Below are 17,697 nucleotides of genomic sequence, written 5' to 3'. Positions count from 1 at the left end.
CTCCTCCCTTCCTGCTCCCTGTCTGCCATGTTGCTTCACCAGGCTGCTCCTCTGTGCTCCCATTGAACACTGCTGATCAGAAAGGAAAAGGAGGAGGAGAAGGAGGAGGAGGAGGCGGAGGGGGTGGGGCTCGTACCTTTCAGGTGGAGGTGAGTGCTGCTTCCTGATTGGCTGAGAGGAGTTAAATGGGAGCGGCTGGACTCTCCTACTTCCCTGTCTAGTGAAAAGCTGTGCTGGCAGCAGCTGAGGGGGTAAAAGAAGAAGAAGCAGTGAACAGGTAGGTGGAGGAGCTCCATGCTCTTCTTCGGGGTTTCTATCTGATGAAGATGAGTAGTTCACTTTAACTGATAATCTCTCTACTCTGTGTTTCCATTGATTGTTTTTGCCTGTAAAGTTTGAAATCAGGCGTCTCTTCTTTTAACTTCAGCTCAGCGACACTTTTCAGTCCTGAACATGTTTTATTTATTTGAGTCTTTAATGTTTCATGAGTTTTACATGCTGCTTTGTTTGAGGTGACTCGGGGTCGCTGTCAAAATCCATTTTTATTTGACCTGACGGGAGCATTTAGGCTGTTTAGATCCACTGGGAGGATTTGATCAAAGGTTTCACAGCAAAAGTGAGCGTTTAATGGTTTTCTCTGCTTGTGTTTTTTAGTTTTTATTTTGTCAATGTATTGATTATATTTCAGTTCTGGACACCTTGGAACTTTTTTCCTGTTATTCTACATAATTAATAGAAAGAATAACTAACAGGTGAATTGATAACACTCAACATTTGGCCTTAAATCATCACGAGACAATTCTCAAATTATGATATTGAGCCTGATTTAAAACATCCCAAAATAGATAACCAATAACAATCGAAGAAATTTTGTTTTTTAATAATAATAATACCAAACTTTTGATGGTTTTGACTCCTCACATGTGAGAATCTGATTTTGCTTGTCTTAAATTATCATAAAATGAATATCTTTTGGTTTTGGACTGTTTTTCATTAAAAGAAGACAGTTGAAGATGATTTTTCTGATGTTTTATAGACTCTAAATTAAGAAACTAATCAGCAGATTATTCGATCATGAAAGTAGTCAGCTAGGCAGTTTTTTTTCATGTGTACTCTAACAAACCCAGTGACTGGGACACAAAGGAGCCCGTGTTGTAGAAATGAACGAGCAGGTCCTTAATTAGGCGAACATCCCATAATGGCCCACCTGCTGGGTGACGACGAGGCTATGAGTCGCTACCCCGGAAGGCTGTGTCGTCACCGGAGCGCGTGTAACTCACGGATGACTTATTTTACTGAGCTCGCGCTGCTGCTGCGCGCGCACGTTTGCTCGGCCTGGAGGCGAAGCAGGTACAGACGTGTGTGTTGTGAAAGTGGACCGGAGGGTTCGTGTGTGGGGCGGGAGTATCGGTTGTCGGTGTCGTCGCCCTCCGGGCTTCAGTCGGAGCGGAGTCACGTGGGGAACAGATGGTCAACGGCGGCGTGACGCGCATTATTGACTTTGCCTCCGCTGCGCGTGTCCTTTCCACGCTGCACTCAAACGTGAAATCTTTGAGAAGAACTGATGGTTTGTGGTTGAGCTTCTGGTGTTGAACACATTTACATGAGCACGTGTGTTTTCTGTCAGCAGCCTCAGTTTTGTATTGATTTGGTTGAAGACTCAACTTGTTTTTTTGTTGTTTTTTTCCAGTCTTTTCCTTCCTGGAGAGTTGATACACCAACTGTTAAATAAAGAAAAAAGATGGCCTCCGTTACCCCGTTCGGCCGCCGGCAGTGGGCGTCCCAGTCCCTCCGGGTCACCGCCAAGGAGATGTCCCTGGTGTCGGCCCGCGGGAAGAACAACGCCATCGCAGAGCGCTTCTCCAAGTGAGTCTCTCTCTTAATAATTCACCAGCAGCAACTCAGCTGGTCACTTTATTTATTAAAAAAGAAGCCATGACCTCATTTGTGATAAATGAGGTCATGGCTTCTTTTTTCTTTCAGTTTCCTCTTTTCTCTTCGTCCACTTTGTTGGCGTCCTTTCCGGTTTCCAGAGTCTCTCCGGAGGTGAACTGTGGCGGCTCTGCTCCTCACGGCTTCTCCTTCACCTCCTATCCAGTTTCCTCTTTGGAATCGAGAAGGTGACAGGATGCTTTCCGCGCTGCGATTCCTCCATCTGACCACTAGGTGTTGCTCTTTGTCCGAGTCAGTGGATCACTGCTCTGAATATAATACTTTAAAAAGATCTAATTTAGTTTGTTTATTAGATGTTATCATCTTAAATCGCCCAAACAAGAAACCAATGATATGAAAAAAACAACTACCAACAAACAAACAAATAAAAAAGATTAAGGACTAAAGGTTGTAACAATAAAACTGTTAAAAATCCATCAATAAAATTAAATAAAAAAGGTTAAACATCAGTGATTTTAAAAACAATAAATAGTAAAAATGTCTCTAAATTAAAAGCCCGATTCAAGAGAAAGTTTTAAGTTTCCTTTTAAAAATAGCGAGTTAAATTAAAGAGAACAAGGCGTTCAAACGTTTTAGACAAGAGGAACATTTCAAATAAAAAGCAGAGGACGTGTCGGCAACACGAACTGAAAGCAGAGCTCAGATGTCGAGGTGAGATATTTAAAGCTTTACGAACAAGTAAAAGAACTTTTTAAATCCATTCCTAAAAGACGTCCCGTGGTCCGGCGGGTCAGGTCGCGTGGTCCGGCGGGTCAGGTCAGGTGGTCCGGCGGGTCAGGTGGTCCGGCGGGTCAGGTCGCGTGGTCCGGCGGGTCAGGTCAGGTGGTCCGGCGGGTCAGGTCGCGTGGTCCGGCGGGTCAGGTCGCGTGGTCCGGCGGGTCAGGTCAGGTGGTCCGGCGGGTCAGGTCAGGTGGTCCGGCGGGTCAGGTCGCGTGGTCCGGCGGGTCAGGTGGTCCGGCGGGTCAGGTCGCGTGGTCCGGCGGGTCAGGTGGTCCGGCGGGTCAGGTCGCGTGGTCCGGCGGGTCAGGTGGTCTGGCGGGTCAGGTCAGGTGGTCCGGCGGGTCAGGTGGTCTGGCGGGTCAGGTCGCGTGGTCCGGCGGGTCAGGTGGTCTGGCGGGTCAGGTGGTTGGTTTTCTTGGTTCTGGCTGCAGCGTTCTGAACCAGCTGTCGTTTCTTATCGATGTTTTAAATCAACCAGAGTTTCTGTTGACTCAAACTTTTGGGTTGCGAGAAAAACAAAATTGGTTTTTAAAAGCTTTTTGGTTCAGAGTTGAAACGTTTTTGGTCGTGAGTTGAGTTTGCCGTAATGGAATCTTCTCTTGAGACAGAAACATGAACTTCTTCACTTCCTGTGTGACGTAACGTCAGATGAAGATTTTCCCTCCAGATTCTCGGTCGGCATGAAATCGGATGTTTGTGGAGTTTCACATGAACTTCCTGGTGTGATCAGAGAGCGGCTGTGTCTTACTTTGACGTTACTTTCCATCCTTGATTGACTTCCTGTTTCCTGATGTCCTTCTCCTCCTCCTCCTCCTCCTCCTCCTCCTCCTCCTCAGGTACCAGATGGCAGCAGAGGAGGGCAGCGCAGAGCAGAAGAAAACGGTAACGCATCACATCGATCTGCACACCGCCTCAGTCCGTCTGGATGATGATCTGTTTTTGTTGTAACCGTGTTGAAGTTTCAACTCAACGTTTTGAAGCGGTACTTCATGGTTCTGTTGAACTGAAGGACAAACTGCTCGTTTTGATTGACAGCATGTTTCACGACACTTCGACAGCCGTGTGGTTTTACTGTGCAAACAACGGACTCCATATAAAAGTGGACGTAGCTTCTGGGTCGGAACAATGAGGCCGATGCAGTGTCATTACACTGCAATACCACATAGTGCCACTAGGGGCTGGTTTCAAAACACCATCGTGGTGCCATTTGCTAAAGTCACTCCTTCTTATTAGTTTTCTGGAGGTCCATCTGAAAATAATCCCTCATTCATTAGAAAAGAAGATTCAAGAAGACCTGTTTTTGGGGGCGTGTCTGTTTGATTGACAGGCCTGTGGTGCAGTCAGGTTACAGCTATCGGTGGGCGGGACGTAGTATCATCAGGTTTCCAATCAGATTCTATCCTTCTTTTCTGGAGAGTTTTGAGTCAAACTTGTCGTTAAAGGTGTGAAATCTCTAAAATAAACATCCGATATAAATCTGATTGACGGACATTTATCAGAACATTATTTTTTATCCAGTTTTCGTCTCTTTGTGGGACTTTTTTATTTTTGCCTTCAGGTTTCCAGCTCTGTCCTTTTTACCTTTTTCCTCATTTCCTGGACTTTATTTCCCTCCTTCGCTCACTGACCATCTCTGTTTCTCATTTTCTCCCCCTCCCCCTCCCCCTGTTTCCTTCCCTCCCTCCCTTGTCTTGTAGGGGGGCTGGGTGTGGAGGGAGGGGGGGCTTATAGTTTGCTTCACACTGCTTCTCTCTGATCACTTCTCGAGCTTCACATCTGGGACAGTTTGCAGCGTTTCCACGCCGACATGCGTTTTTAAGTTTTCTTCTTTTTTTTTTTTAAGACGCCACCGGCCGGTTCCTCTGCGTCTCCTTCAGGTTTTGAAATCCTCACTTTGAGTTTTTCCAGCTTTCTGCAGCTGCAGGTTTCTAGATGGGTGCTGAGCAGCTCTTTTGTCTTTTGTCTGAGTTTGTTTTCCTTTTCATGTCTTTTCCTCTCTTTTTTTGTGCTGACTGTGCTACCAGAAATGCTAACGTACGTTTTGAACTTGTGTGCAACCGGTGTTGTTTTCTGAGTGCGTTTTTAGCTTCATTCAGCAGTCGAAGGTTGAAGTGGCCCGAGTCCAACTTTAAAGGAATTCATTGAGAAAAGTAAAAAGCGACTCTGCTTAAGTGTTCAGAAGGAGTGAGTCATCGGAGAACGATGAGCGTTATCTCGGCTGTTTCACTTCCAACGTCTACGACGGTTCACCAAGACAAACGATCAATTCAATATTTTATAACAGTTTAACTTCTAAAAACTAATTTGGACTGTTGGTCAGACAAAACGATTCTAGAAGGGAAATGTTTCACTGTTAGGTTGCATTTTATCCATAAATAATATGTACATGAATTGACTTTTATACTTAAATTAATGTTTTATTCAAGACAAAAATGTACAGATACAAAATCAAAGTCCTGAATTTTGTGGATCTGTTGAGTTGGAGCTGAAACCATTTTAAGGGATTTATTTATTTATTTATTGACTATTTTATGGATCAATTCATCGTTTAGTCTTTTTTTTTTTTTTTTTTTTCCAAGCAATTTTTTGGTTTTGGACAGTTGGTCGGACAAAAGTCACTTAAAGGTCAAACTGCTGTTTCCACGATATTGTGACGACTTTTTCACTATTTTCTTACATTTACAGAAAATATTCACCCAATTAATGAAAAATAATCAATACTTCCAGCACATTTTTTACTAAAGTTTGAATATTGAAGTTCAGACCTGAGTTCAGTTGAATTTGTTCATATTTTAAGTTAAATTCTCTTCAGGAGTTTCTGTCTTGTTGCTGCAAAAATTGGATGAAGGCTGAAACTAAAGCGCTTGAGACTAATTTTAAAAACATTTAACTCGGTTCAGAACGTTTTTATGCTCTCATGTTTGAGTCGACTGAAAACGAGGTTCTTGTCATATCAATGTTTGTCTTGAAATAAGTTGTATTCTTCTCGTCAAGAAATTAGATGAAACTCAAGTGTCTGAACACTCGTACATCTTCTTTCCATTGTCGTCTAAAAAACGATTTAAAAACGTGTCGGTGACTCGTTCTTTGAAATGTCGTTTCTGCTGCTGTAGATAATTAACAGATGATCACATTTGTATTCATCTGCAGCTGGAAATAGACCACAAGTTACACCTTTTTTATTATTTGCTAAAAACGAACACACCCAGCTGTTTCAGAGAATTATTGAGATTTTTTTTGTTTGCTGTTTTTGAAGGATTCATCTCGTCGGTTTGGAGCTGAGATCTGCAGAAGGCTTGTTGTTGCTTTTGTCATCGGATTTGTTAAAAATGAACAAAGATGCACAATGCCAGCCTTCTTTTTTTACCCACCATGATGTAACCGAGTTAAAACGTGTCCGATCGGGCTGAATGGGACGTTTTGGTGCTTGTTTTCTCTGCAGCGTGTTGAACCTTCGACGCTGCGAAGCGCCAAGCTGACGGTTTTAAAGAAACGCTGGGAGCAGCCGCCGAGCCGCCGGGTCCAACTTCAGACCTGCAGCCTCGCCGGCCCGCCGACGGGCCCAAAACCTGCAACGCCAACCGAGACGCGCTCCGACACCCCGCTAACCGCCTCCGACCGCGACACGGAGACGGAGGTTCACTCGGAGACCGGATCCGACCCGTCGGCTCGGCCCGAGGACCGGATCGACATGGAGGCGACGCCCAGCGGAGAGCCAGAGAGGCCGGAGGGAGCGGTGGCCGAAGTGCCCGACGGCGAGAAGCCCAGCGTTCCCCTCATCAGCCTCAAGATGATGTTTGAGAGAGGAGAGAACCAGAACCAGAACCAGAACCAGGTACCACAGCCTCTCAGCTTTTAGAGTTCATCCTCATATTTCACTGCACACGTTAAATACCTCCAGAAAACTAATAAGAAGGAGTGACTTTAGCTAACAACACCGAGATAACTGATGGACACATTTTATTCACTTTGGATTTGATGAGAGAAGTTGAATGGGAGTCTATGGAGCCGGAGGCTTTTTGGAGCCGACCTCTAGTGGCACTCGCTGGTATTGCAGCTGAAGGCAGTTCCTCATTAGCCTTACTTGTCAGACCTGGAAGCTACGAAGTCTTTAATATCCAGTCAGTGGTTCATCCGGTGGACGTAGAGCTGAATGCCGGCAGCGTGATGGTCCTCAGGATGTTTGACTGAGTAACTGGAAGCTGAAGGAAGCGTCGTCCCGTAGAACTGCTGTTCTTGTTTTATGTGCAGGACTTCCGCCGGTCACGTAAGTACGGAGTCCGAAGTTAATGAAGTCTGGAGACTCTGAAACTGTCGTTGGTTCCGTAACTCGGATCACGATTGGTTCTCGGCTCCCTGCGGTGATGTCACGCTGAGAGTCACATGGTGCGGCCTCACTTCACATCCGCTTCCCCCCACGCACTCAGCTGACTTCCAACATCCTCCCGGGCAAAACATGGGGGGAGGGGGGGGGGTGTCATGCATCTGCTCGGAGGCTCATGAAGTGTAAAACGCTCGTGTTGGTGACGCGTGAACAAAACGCCGTTTGTGACGTTCCAGCTTGACGAGTTACTTCACTTTAATTCAGAAGCTATAATCAGTATTTTTGTATTAATAATTAATTACATCAAATCATTTCAATGACTGTATTTATGGCATCTTTCAAAGTAAAGTGCAGAACCACATTCACCATCATTAAGAAACGGTGAGAAGATGAAATAATGTGGAAATGGATGAAAGGAACGTTTGACTGTTTGAGGACCTGCAGCAGAAATCAGCTCCAGATTGGACAAAGACGTCCACTGACTGCTGTTGTCCACGGGACTGATGATGATGTCATGGTGCAGCTCATGACTGCAGACAGCTGATCTGAGCCTCTTCAGACCCCCCCCCCCCCTCACACACACACACACACACACACACACACACCATCAATCATCTCTGTTGTCCACCGTCCATCTCTCCTCTTCACATCGTTTCAGCTCCACAGCTTCAGGCTCGTATTTCTGCAGTTCGACCGTTTGGGTTCATCGTTGCGTCTCACACTGTCCTCACCCCGAGGTCACGCTGTCCTCACCCCGAGGTCACGCTGTCCTCACCCCGAGGTCACGCTGTCCTCACCCCGAGGTCACGCTGTCCTCACCCCGAGGTCACGCTGTCCTCACCCCGAGGTCACGCTGTCCTCACCCCGAGGTCACGCTGTCCTCACCCCGAGGTCACGCTGTCCTCACCCCGAGGTCACGCTGTCCTCACCACGAGGTCACGCTGTCCTCACCCCGAGGTCACGCTGTCCTCACCACGAGGTCACGCTGTCCTCACCACGAGGTCACGCTGTCCTCACCACGAGGTCACGCTGTCCTCACCACGAGGTCACGCTGTCCTCACCCCGAGGTCACGCTGTCCTCACCCCGAGGTCACGCTGTCCTCACCCCGAGGTCACGCTGTCCTCACCCAGAGGTCACGATATGTCTGAAGACCGTCTGGGGCTTCGAGGTCGACCGAGTTTCAAAGATGCTTCTTATCTAGAAATCCGGACCATCGTCGTGACACCACTCGATCTTCTACAGTTTCCTTCCAAATATCTCCACGACTCGATGGATTGCCAGGAAATGTTTTGCAGACATTCGTAGTCCTCAGAGGACGAGTCGCACCGACTCCCCTGGTTTTATTTTTTCTGGCACCATGAGATTAACTTTAGTGTTTTTTGAGTGAAATATAATCAACTGGCAGTCATGAGGCCATCCCTCCTCCCCCCTCATCCCCCTCCTTCCTCCCTCCCACACAGCCCCTCCCCCCCTCGCACCGACCACCCCCTTAGGAACACCTGCTCCCTGTCGCCCCCCCCCCCCCCCCCCCCCACCTCAATCTGTCCCTCTCAGCTCCAGAGCTGCTGGATTCAGCTTCTCTTCTTCTTCACCCAGAGGTAGATATATGCTGTTTCCATCCCACCTCCATGGTAGGCTGTCTGTCTGTCTGTCTGTCTGTCTCTCTCTGTCTGCCTCTCTGTCTCTCTGTCTGTTTGTCTCTGTCTGTCTCTCTCTCTCTGTCTGTCTGTCTCTCTGTCTGTTTGTCTGTCTGTCTCTCTGTCTGTTTGTCTGTCTGTCTCTCTCACTGTCTGTCTATGTCTGTCTGTCTCTGTCTGTCTTTCAGCGCCCGGCTTCTCTGCACTTTTTTTGTTTCCTGCCTTTTTGTTGATTTCTGAGGATGTTTTCACTGCAGCTGAAAGACACGACAGAACGTTGAGTACCTGAAGGTGTTACTGTGTGTGTGTGTGTGTGTGTGTGTGTGTGTGTGTGTGTGTGTGTATGTTTGTGTGTGTGTGTGTGTGTGTGTGTGTGTGTGTGTGTGTGTGTGTGTGTGTGTTTTAAAGGTAGCTGATGCTAGAGGTTCCCTTCCTCCTCCTCTGTCTTTGTTTTGTTGCAGCTGACGAAGAACAGGGTGTGTGTGGAGGGGGAGGGGGGAGAGGGGAGGGAGGGGGGGGGGCTGAATCAGTCTGTTTGGGAGCTTTAATAGTTTCAGGATTAACAGCCGCTTCTTTGTCTGGTTCACTGATCATCTCCTGAGACACAGTTCACACACACACACACACACACACACACACACACACACACACACACACACACACCCTCTTCTTGCTGTATAAACCTGTTCCTGATTGTTTTTAGTTGTTTATTTATTGTTTATTTGATATTTTGCACGACTTCACTCTTTAGTCGTTTTATGAGGTAAAGATATGAAAAGATGCTGCTGTCTTTATTGTTCTATCACCTGACTCACCGTCATCTCTTCCTCTTCCTCGTTAAACGTTAACGGAGCTCGGCTGGAGGCTCCGTTAACGGCTCGCTGTAGACGGAGACAAGAAATGAAGACGTCCTCTCCGCGTCTCATTTAAAAAGTGTCTCTCTGGTCTCCAGATGTAACGTGACGCGCTGCCGACAGACGTGAACGATATTTATCCAAACGCACAACAGACCGAAACTCTCCGAGAGCTTCAGCTGCGTCTTCCAGTCTGTTCTTCATCTGTTGGACAGTTTTCAGACGAGTTAGTTGGACGCGTCGCTTCTGTTTTTATGGGATTTGAAGCCAAAGTAGAAAAGCAGCTGTTCATTTTCAATCCACAGTAATGAGGAAGATGAATGTTTTGTTTGACGTGTCGAAGTCGTGAACTTTCATTTCACCGATTTCTTTTCTCGATGTCGGACGGTTGTTTTTGTGTTGAGCTGCAGAAGCTCAAACCGGTCGGGACTCAAATCCTCACCGGAGCTCGAGCCAGGAAACCGTCGGAAGCGTTTTATTTTCAGCTGAAGCTGCTCGAGTCTCATGACGTCACGATCTGCTGCTCAAAGCTTTCATGAGGCGCTTTACTTGGTTTCTGGAACGAAGTCTGAACGTCCTCAGCTGGCTGCGGTGACAGACTGTGTCTCCGTCTGTCTCCGTCTGTCTCCGTCTGTCCTTCTCTGAGCTCATTAGGGGGATTAACAGGTTTTGTCTGGACGAGTGTAGACCTCTTTACTTTCCTGTCAGACGCTCTGCAGCTCCGCTTCAAACATGTGAGCCTCAAACTGCCGAGTGTCGTTGTTGTTGTTGTATTTCCTACGTTTCTAAGTGTTGTTGTTGTTGTTGTTGCAGGCGTCCAGAGAGCCTCCGAGCAGAGCAACCATGGACCAGCTACTAGGAGGTAACGTCCTTTTATTCCTTTTATTTGAAATGGAGAGTTTTTGGTGGATTTCCAACCTTTTTATCTCGTAAGCATTTTTTTGTGTTGCACTTTTCATATTTTGAGGTTCCTCATTAAACTTTTTAGGCCGTGATGATGCTCCGTAATTCCGTCATCTTAGATTTGATCATTTTAATATGGAAGAAATTCCAAGAAGTGAAAATATCCTGCGTTTCCAGCAGAGTTTTATTGCTGCACTTTTTGATCCTGTTTTTCTGTTCTCTCTCTCTGTCGGCTTTAATCACGATTTTCTGTTATCGGTTCGTTCATTATTCTCATCAAGCTTGTTTCCAGATGTTTCCCTTCAGGAGTTGGTGGAAACCAACAATGTGTAAATTGGCGACTTGACTTCATAAGTCAGTTTTAATAATATTTGCGTATAGTTTAAAAGTAGTATCCACAGTGTGAAGTAATGTATGTGCTGGGTCTTTTATGAACTGAAACCTAATGCATTCTGGGGTTTTTGGCAGCAGAAACAAACTGTACTGACATTCCTACCCAATACAAACCAAGCATTATATTTTATTGTTGTTTTTCTCCACCTGGTGAATGTAAGTTCAATCTTTACTGTCTTTTAGCTCAGTTTTGGTCTCCACCACCTCCTTAAGGAATTATCTGGACATCAAGTGCTTGTTTTAAACTGAAACCTTTATACGTACTCGGGTCTCTGAGGGTCTCTGATGGTCTCTGATGGTGTTTGAGGGTCTGTGAGGGTCTCTGAGGGTCTCTGATGGTCTCTGATGGTGTTTGAGGGTCTGTGAGGGTCTCTGATGGTCTCTGAGGGTCTCTGATGGTGTCTGAGGGTCTGTGAAGGTGTCTGAGGGTCTCTGAGGGTCTCTGTGAGGGTGTCTGTGAGGGTCTCTGAGGGTATCTGATGGTCTCTGATGGTGTCTGAGGGTCTCTGAGGGTGTCTCTGAGGGTCTGTGAGGGTCTGTGAGGGTCTCTGATGGTCTCTGAGGGTGTCTGAGGTTCTCTGATGGTCTCTGAGGGTCTCTGATGGTGTTTGAGGGTCTGTGAAGGTGTCTGAGGGTCTGTGAGGGTGTCTGAGGGTCTGTGAGGGTCTCTGAGGGTGTCTGAGGGTCTGTGAGGGTCTCTGAGGGTGTCTCTGAGGGTGTCTCTGAGGGTGTCTCTGAGGGTCTCTGAGGGTCTCTGAGGGTGTCTGAGGGTCTCTGAGGGTCTGTGAGGGTCTCTGAGGGTGTCTGAGGGTCTGTGAGGGTCTCTGAGGGTCTGTGAGGGTCTCTGAGGGTCTGTGAGGGTCTGTGAGGGTCTCTGAGGGTGTCTGAGGGTCTGTGAGGGTCTCTGAGGGTCTGTGAGGGTCTGTGATGGTCTCTGAGGGTCTCTGATGGTGTCTGTGAGGGTGTCTGAGGGTCTCTGAGGGTGTCTGAGGGTCGTTGAAGGCAACAAACTGTTCCTGCATCTGTCTGGACATTAGTTGCCTCTTTTAGGGTTTTCTTTCTGAAGGTAAACTAATAACTGCATCATTACAGGCTGTAAAACTACAACGATGAACTGGAAAAATGTTCAAATACTTTGTAGAGTTGAGAGGAACTGCAACGTTTGATGATAATTCGCCCGGCTGTCTGTAGGAAAGAAAAAAAAAATATAGTGTAGCTACTTTGGAAAATAAAAACAATGGAAAGAGGAATATATCTGTTTCAAAGTAAAGCATTGTTCTCCGATCGTCTTCCTCTGGATGGACGACATCCTTCTTAGTCTGGTGATCAGCTGCAGAACAGGAAGAGACCAACCGTCCGTTTCCCGTCAACGCCTCCCAACCTCGCGTTGACTCGGCGTGAACCGGGAGCGGTCGGAAAATCGAAGTCCTGACGCGTAGTTCAACAAACGTTCCCAACAAAGACTGAACTCAATACGTGCAGATGTGTAGAACTGGATTTGTGCTTCAGCAACAAAAAGAGGATTTCAGAGGAGTTTTAAAAGCCAAATCTCAGACTGATTTCAACGGTTCCCACACCGACCTCTCCGTATCGTGTTTCACCAGATGGAAGTCTGGCAGACTCGACGCCTCTCCGCGACAGGATGGCCCTCTACCAAGCCGCCATCTCTAAACAGGAAGTCCCTCCCACCCCCGTCACCGTGAGTATTGGTTGGTTCGTGGCTCCAAGTCCTTCGGCTGTCTCATCGCCTCCAGTTTAAAACCACTAAAGATATCAACCACTCAGAGATTTTTCTGGATGGAAGTCTGAAACTGTAACTCTGATAAAATGATCTTTAAATTTAGTTTTGAGCCTGCGACGTTGTCGTCCTTCTCCATCCTGACATGGACATCTGTCACGAGTCTATTCCTGCTTCAGCAAGACGTAAAGATGTGCTCGTACTTCTACTTCCTCCTTACTTGACCCACGTTATCATGTTGCCGAGATATATTTCAAACTCCGTCTCCCTTTTGTTCGGATGATCTTCACTAGCTGGACACGTGCTCAATAGAATAAAATAACTTTTTATATTAAGAAATACCTGAAATGCAGCCTAAGAGATGGGACTTAAAAACGCTGAAGCTAAAACCTTCGTGAGTAAGATCAGCACCTGAGTTACACATTTTTGTGAGCAGTGGTCCGGGAAAATCCGATTATTATTATTATTATTTATTTTTTTGATTTCATTGAATTGTGTAAAATTTTTGGGGAACAGAAAGAAGTCGCAGGGAGCCAAATCCAGGGGTGATTCAATACAAGTTGTCATGTTGGAGAAGCCTGTTGCCATGGCAACACAGTTCAGGTGGTTCGCACCGAGTGTTTTTCCCTCCGAAGGTCCCGGTGGAACTGGTGTTGACAGTCTGACTCTGGGGGACCAATTCACGGTGACACCAAGAAAACCCACCTGGTGTCTCCTGACCTGACGATCCTTCTTCGGTCTGGGACGGTGAAGCTCCGCCCCTCTTGAAACGTGATGTCATCAGAACACCTCGCCCGGCTCGTCGCTTCATCGCCGGAGACTTTCTGAAGACTTTCCAGAGTCTCTGTTGACCGTTTACAGAGTTTGACACTAAATCTGATACATTTTGCTCGTTAACGGAGAAATCATAGATTTAACTGGACCAGCGGTCACAAAAACAACCAACTCGGGTGCTGATCAAGAGACAACTTTGAGTACTTACTCAAAGGTTAAAGCTTCGTCCAGTCTCTGAACTTTGAGTTGCCCCCCTAGAAAGAATGAAATAAAAAAAATAAAAAAGAAACCAAACAGACAAAAACACAATCTTCAACCACTGAATCTGAAATTCAGCGGCGTTCCTTTAACATTACGCACGTCTCTCTGACACTTAAAGCTTTTAAGGTGACTGTAATCAATCCAATCACCCAAACGGTGAACTGGACGGAGGCCAAGAGGCATCCGATCAAAGTGGCGTCGGCAAAGAAAGAAGCCGGAGTCGCTTCAGACGGTCGAGTGTTGGAGATTTAAAGTGAGGAAGAAAGTGTTTCTTATTTGGTTCCTGAACTTCCTGTCTCGTGTCTCAGAGCGAGCAGCTGGACGGTTTCTGTGGGACGCAGAAGGAGAACGTCCCTCCGAGCTCGCCGGACATGGTAACGACCGTTTCTGTTCGTCTGTGTGATCGAACCATTAAATCGTTTTCACGCGCTGGATGTTTTTCTGTTTGTCAGCGACGCACTGATTTATCTTCTGGTTTCAGAGTCCGGAGTCTGAACCGAACGGCAGGAGAGCGTTCAGCTCCGACAGCAGCGGTAAGTTATCTCCAATGTGTCATCAGAACAAGGTTTTAGTGGAGTTCAGCTTAAACGTGAACACCAGAAGTTAGTGAATCAGAACCTTTATCCACATTTATTATTAGTCTTAATTATCTGAAAACTCCAGATGTCTCTTTCAATTTAATCTCTAAACTCTGTAAACTACTTTATTTTGGATTCCTGATATTTAAGAGGTAAAGTTGAGCTGTAATTTTATTTGAAATAAAAAGAGCTCCCTCTAGTGTCCACACTGCATCACTGCCTTTTCTTTGACATTTTGTTTTGTGCTCCCTCAGGTTCTGGTCCCGGCACGCCGACCTCCTCCGCTCAGAAAGACTCGTCTCAGTCCAAAACTCCCAGAGTGAGTCCTCGCAGGAGACGAGTGACGCAAGAATCACATTTATTTTAATGTGAATTATTGAATTTCCGGTGTTTGTGTGCAGAGCTTCCGCCTGCCGGTGAGGGAGACCTGCGTGTCGTGTCTGAAGACGGTGTATCCTCTGGAGAGGCTGGTGGCCAATCAGCACGTTTACCACAGCTCCTGCTTCCGCTGCTCGCACTGCAACACCAAACTCAGGTGAGGAAGACTCAAAACACGATGAAGAGCGGTGGCCAGGAGGGTGTTTACAGGAATGACGCTTCAACTTCACCGTACCCGAGGTGGTTTAGCCTCAGCGCTAACCTTCAATCAAACTTTGATAATATAATCCAGCACCTTTCACAGACGTTGGTTCAAAGTGCTTAATGTATGATTGACAGGCCGATAATCAGACTGGAAACGTGAAGAAAATTAGAGACAATAAAAATATAATAAAATAGTCATGAAGGTAAAATCAAAATGGTAACGGTAGTAAAATAAAGTGAAATAAAAACTGAAGACAAAACGAGAAGAACAAAGGCAATAAAAAGCTGTGGTAGAAATAAGAAGAATCAAAGGGGAGGCAGGACAAAAGATGAAGAGGAATAAAATAATTGATAGAATCCTAAATAAATACTTGTAATCCAAAGGCAGATTAAAGAGATGTTTTAGGTAGATTACCAGATGAACTCCTTTAAAGGAGTCATTTGGAGCTGGCGGTCGTTCTGTCGCTTCGCTCTCCGCTGATTCGGGGAAACGAGGACTCGAAGTTCCACAACGCCGTCTGTCTTTCCGAAGAAAGCGATTCTAAATGAAACGATTCCTGTGATGGAACTCGTGAAAAAACATTGAATTAATCACCAAGAAAAGCCTTTAAGGTCAAACATCCAAGTGAGGAAACGGTAAGAACAGTTTGTCTTTTCTAAACCGTGTCTCCTCGTCCCCCGTCCAGTCTGGCCAACTACGCCTCGCTGCACAACAACGTCTACTGCAAGCCGCACTTCAGCCAGCTGTTCAAGGCCAAGGGGAACTACGACGAGGGCTTCGGCCACCGGCCCCACAAGGAGCTGTGGGAGGGCAAAGGCGACAGCGGAGAGACCTCGCCGCAGTCCAACTCGCTGACCAAGCCGAAGCCCCCGAGCCCGGCCTCGGACCTGGACGGCCCCAGCGTGGAGGACTCCCCGCTGGCTAAGGTCAACGTCCTGACGGCCACCATGGAGGCTCTGGGACAAGGATCGCCAGATAAAGCCGACCGACCCGCGGAGGCCCGCCGGCTGAAGATCTCCTGGCCTCCGCGGACGGAGCAGGAGGACCCGGCCGGCCAGGGCGGCGGCTCCGGAGGGAAGCCCATCAGAGCCAAGTGGCCCCCAGAGGAGGACGCTCCGTCCTCTCCGCCCGAACCGGCCCGAGGCTCGCCCTGCCTGCGCCGCAGCTCCTCTCTGAAGGAGCGCAGCTTGCCCTTCACGCTGGCAGCATTCGCCGACAGCCCTCCTCCTCCTCCTCCTCCTCCCGAGGCCACCGAAGAGAGTTCGCAACCTCCTCCTCCTGCCGAGGACGACCGGCAGCTCGGTCCAGAACCGTCCGGCATGGAGCTGCAGCACGGCGGCCAGTCGGACAGCCAGACGTCCACCGAGGACTCCCGCGTGGACCTGCGCACCAGCTCGGGAGAGGAGGACCATGAGGGAGGGATGAAGATAGAGGAAGAAGAGGTCACTGCAGGAAGACGGGCTGAAGAGGAGGAGGAGGAGCAGATGGAGGAGGAAGACGACGGAGGCCTGCTGGAGGAGGAGATGTCCGCGAAAGGTCTGGAGACCTCGACGGAGCCGACGGCCGTCTCCTCCCCCGACGGGGAGATGGAGGCCAGCCGCTCGTCTCAGGACGTCGGCTCCTGGGAAAGCAAAGAGGCGGACGACAAGGACGAAGAGCGGGAGGCGCTGACGGTGGAGGAGATGATCAAACGAAACCGATACTACGAGGACGAAGAGGAGGAGGACTTATAAACTGAATCTCTCTGCAGCCGTGGACACGTAACAGGACTTCTCGCCTTTCCTTTCGGTTTTCTTCTTCTACTCTTAAAGTTCTAGCGTGAACTCTTTACTTCGTGCCTCTTCAAACAGTCTGAAATGTTTGAAGCCATTCTTGCAGGATAGTTTTTACTTTTGGAAAAAACTTTTGTTTTTAAATGTACAATATTTAAAATTACGCCCCCATTTCATAAATATTTTAATACGTATCTTTGACGGTTACGCCTTGCAGAATAGACGTTTTATTTTTGTGCACATGACTTTTGTAATTTTCTCTCCGATGCTTCATAATCTGATTGAAACACACTCAAAATAAAACCCAGCACTTCCACAATATTTTTAAATCATGGGTTTGATTAGATTTTTTTTCGATGTAGAATTTTCGTCCAACACGCTGAACTGAAAACACTTTGATCCTTTTGTTTGTTTTTAAAGTTGTGTTGTTGTTTTTAAACCAGGGGACCAAATATCCTGAACTACTGTTTAAATAAATTGTTCTACAAACGTTCTTGTCTGATCATCTCGTCCAGTGTCTCCAATTATTTTGGTTTTGCTGAACAGCTTAATGTTTTTTTTTTTTGCTGTTTAAATGTTTTGATTTTTCTTACTAATTGAGATGTAATTTAAGTTTTAAGTGAGTTTTTTTTTCTTGGTTAAAAAAACAAAAACTTGATGGAAAATAATTAGAAAGCAATAGTAAAAGTAATTTTTTTTAACTTTTTTTTTCATTATACCTACATTTGTTTTTTAAAGTATCATTATGAAGCAGAAAAGGATAAACAGCCAAAAGAATGTTTTACAACCTGGAAACCCACAAAGTTGTTCTAATTGTTGGCTTTTAGTCAAATATTTATGATCCATTAATAAATTACAATCTATTAAAACTGAATAAAAGCTGATTTACCAGAAAGTGGGACCAATCCAGGCAGAATATTTCTAATAAAAAGTACAAATAAAAACAACCCACAACTTGTTTACATTACTGAAACCTTTATTCATGATCTCAGATGTACTGAACAAGGCCGTTATAGTGCAATTCAACGAGGCAAGGAATTATCATCATCATCATCATCATTATTACACAAGTTCTTGGTGAATGACTCTTTCAAAACTTTAACCGCATTAAACACTAATTTGGTTTAAACCGTGAAACTTTGTAAACTTTACATAGAAGTGACTTTAATACCCTGAACTGAGATGGGATCGATATTTCTATATATA

At 46.4% G+C, this 17,697-nt stretch overlaps 1 protein-coding gene across 2 annotated transcripts; it reads left to right on the top strand.

Annotated features, from left to right (window-relative positions):
• The first annotated feature begins 206 nt into the window (after positions 1 to 206).
• Positions 207 to 16,980, top strand: lima1a (LIM domain and actin binding 1a). Of its 2 annotated transcripts, none has more exons than XM_069143584.1 (11): positions 207 to 277; positions 1,691 to 1,866; positions 3,510 to 3,555; positions 6,116 to 6,508; positions 10,303 to 10,351; positions 12,390 to 12,484; positions 13,867 to 13,932; positions 14,040 to 14,091; positions 14,391 to 14,455; positions 14,538 to 14,671; positions 15,405 to 16,980. In XM_069143584.1, the coding sequence occupies exons 2-11, from the start codon at positions 1,742 to 1,744 to the stop codon at positions 16,450 to 16,452; spliced, it is 2,073 nt and encodes a 690-aa protein (XP_068999685.1). In that variant the 5' UTR covers positions 207 to 277; positions 1,691 to 1,741; the 3' UTR covers positions 16,453 to 16,980. The 2 variants fall into 2 exon arrangements, with proteins under 2 accessions (XP_068999685.1, XP_068999686.1); XM_069143585.1 differs by lacking the exon at positions 207 to 277 and adding an exon at positions 1,374 to 1,567.
• Positions 16,981 to 17,697: the final 717 nt, after the last annotated feature.

The sequence above is a fragment of the Embiotoca jacksoni genome, unplaced genomic scaffold, assembly GCF_022577435.1.
Source record: "Embiotoca jacksoni isolate LCO1_2020_lvr unplaced genomic scaffold, fEmbJac1.0.p SCAF_111, whole genome shotgun sequence".
Taxonomy (NCBI): Eukaryota; Metazoa; Chordata; class Actinopteri; family Embiotocidae; genus Embiotoca; species Embiotoca jacksoni.
This window is presented reverse-complemented; position numbering and strand designations above follow the sequence as displayed.

Excerpts from the sequence above, each read along its gene's own strand:
- lima1a (XM_069143584.1), top strand. The coding sequence starts at position 1,742 with ATGGCCTCCGTTACCCCGTTCGGCCGCCGGCAGTGGGCGTCCCAGTCC. Across the intron at positions 1,867-3,509 it reads ATCGCAGAGCGCTTCTCCAA|GTACCAGATGGCAGCAGAGG; the intron begins GTGAGTCTCTCT and ends CCTCCTCCTCAG. Across the intron at positions 3,556-6,115 it reads GCGCAGAGCAGAAGAAAACG|CGTGTTGAACCTTCGACGCT; the intron begins GTAACGCATCAC and ends TTTTCTCTGCAG.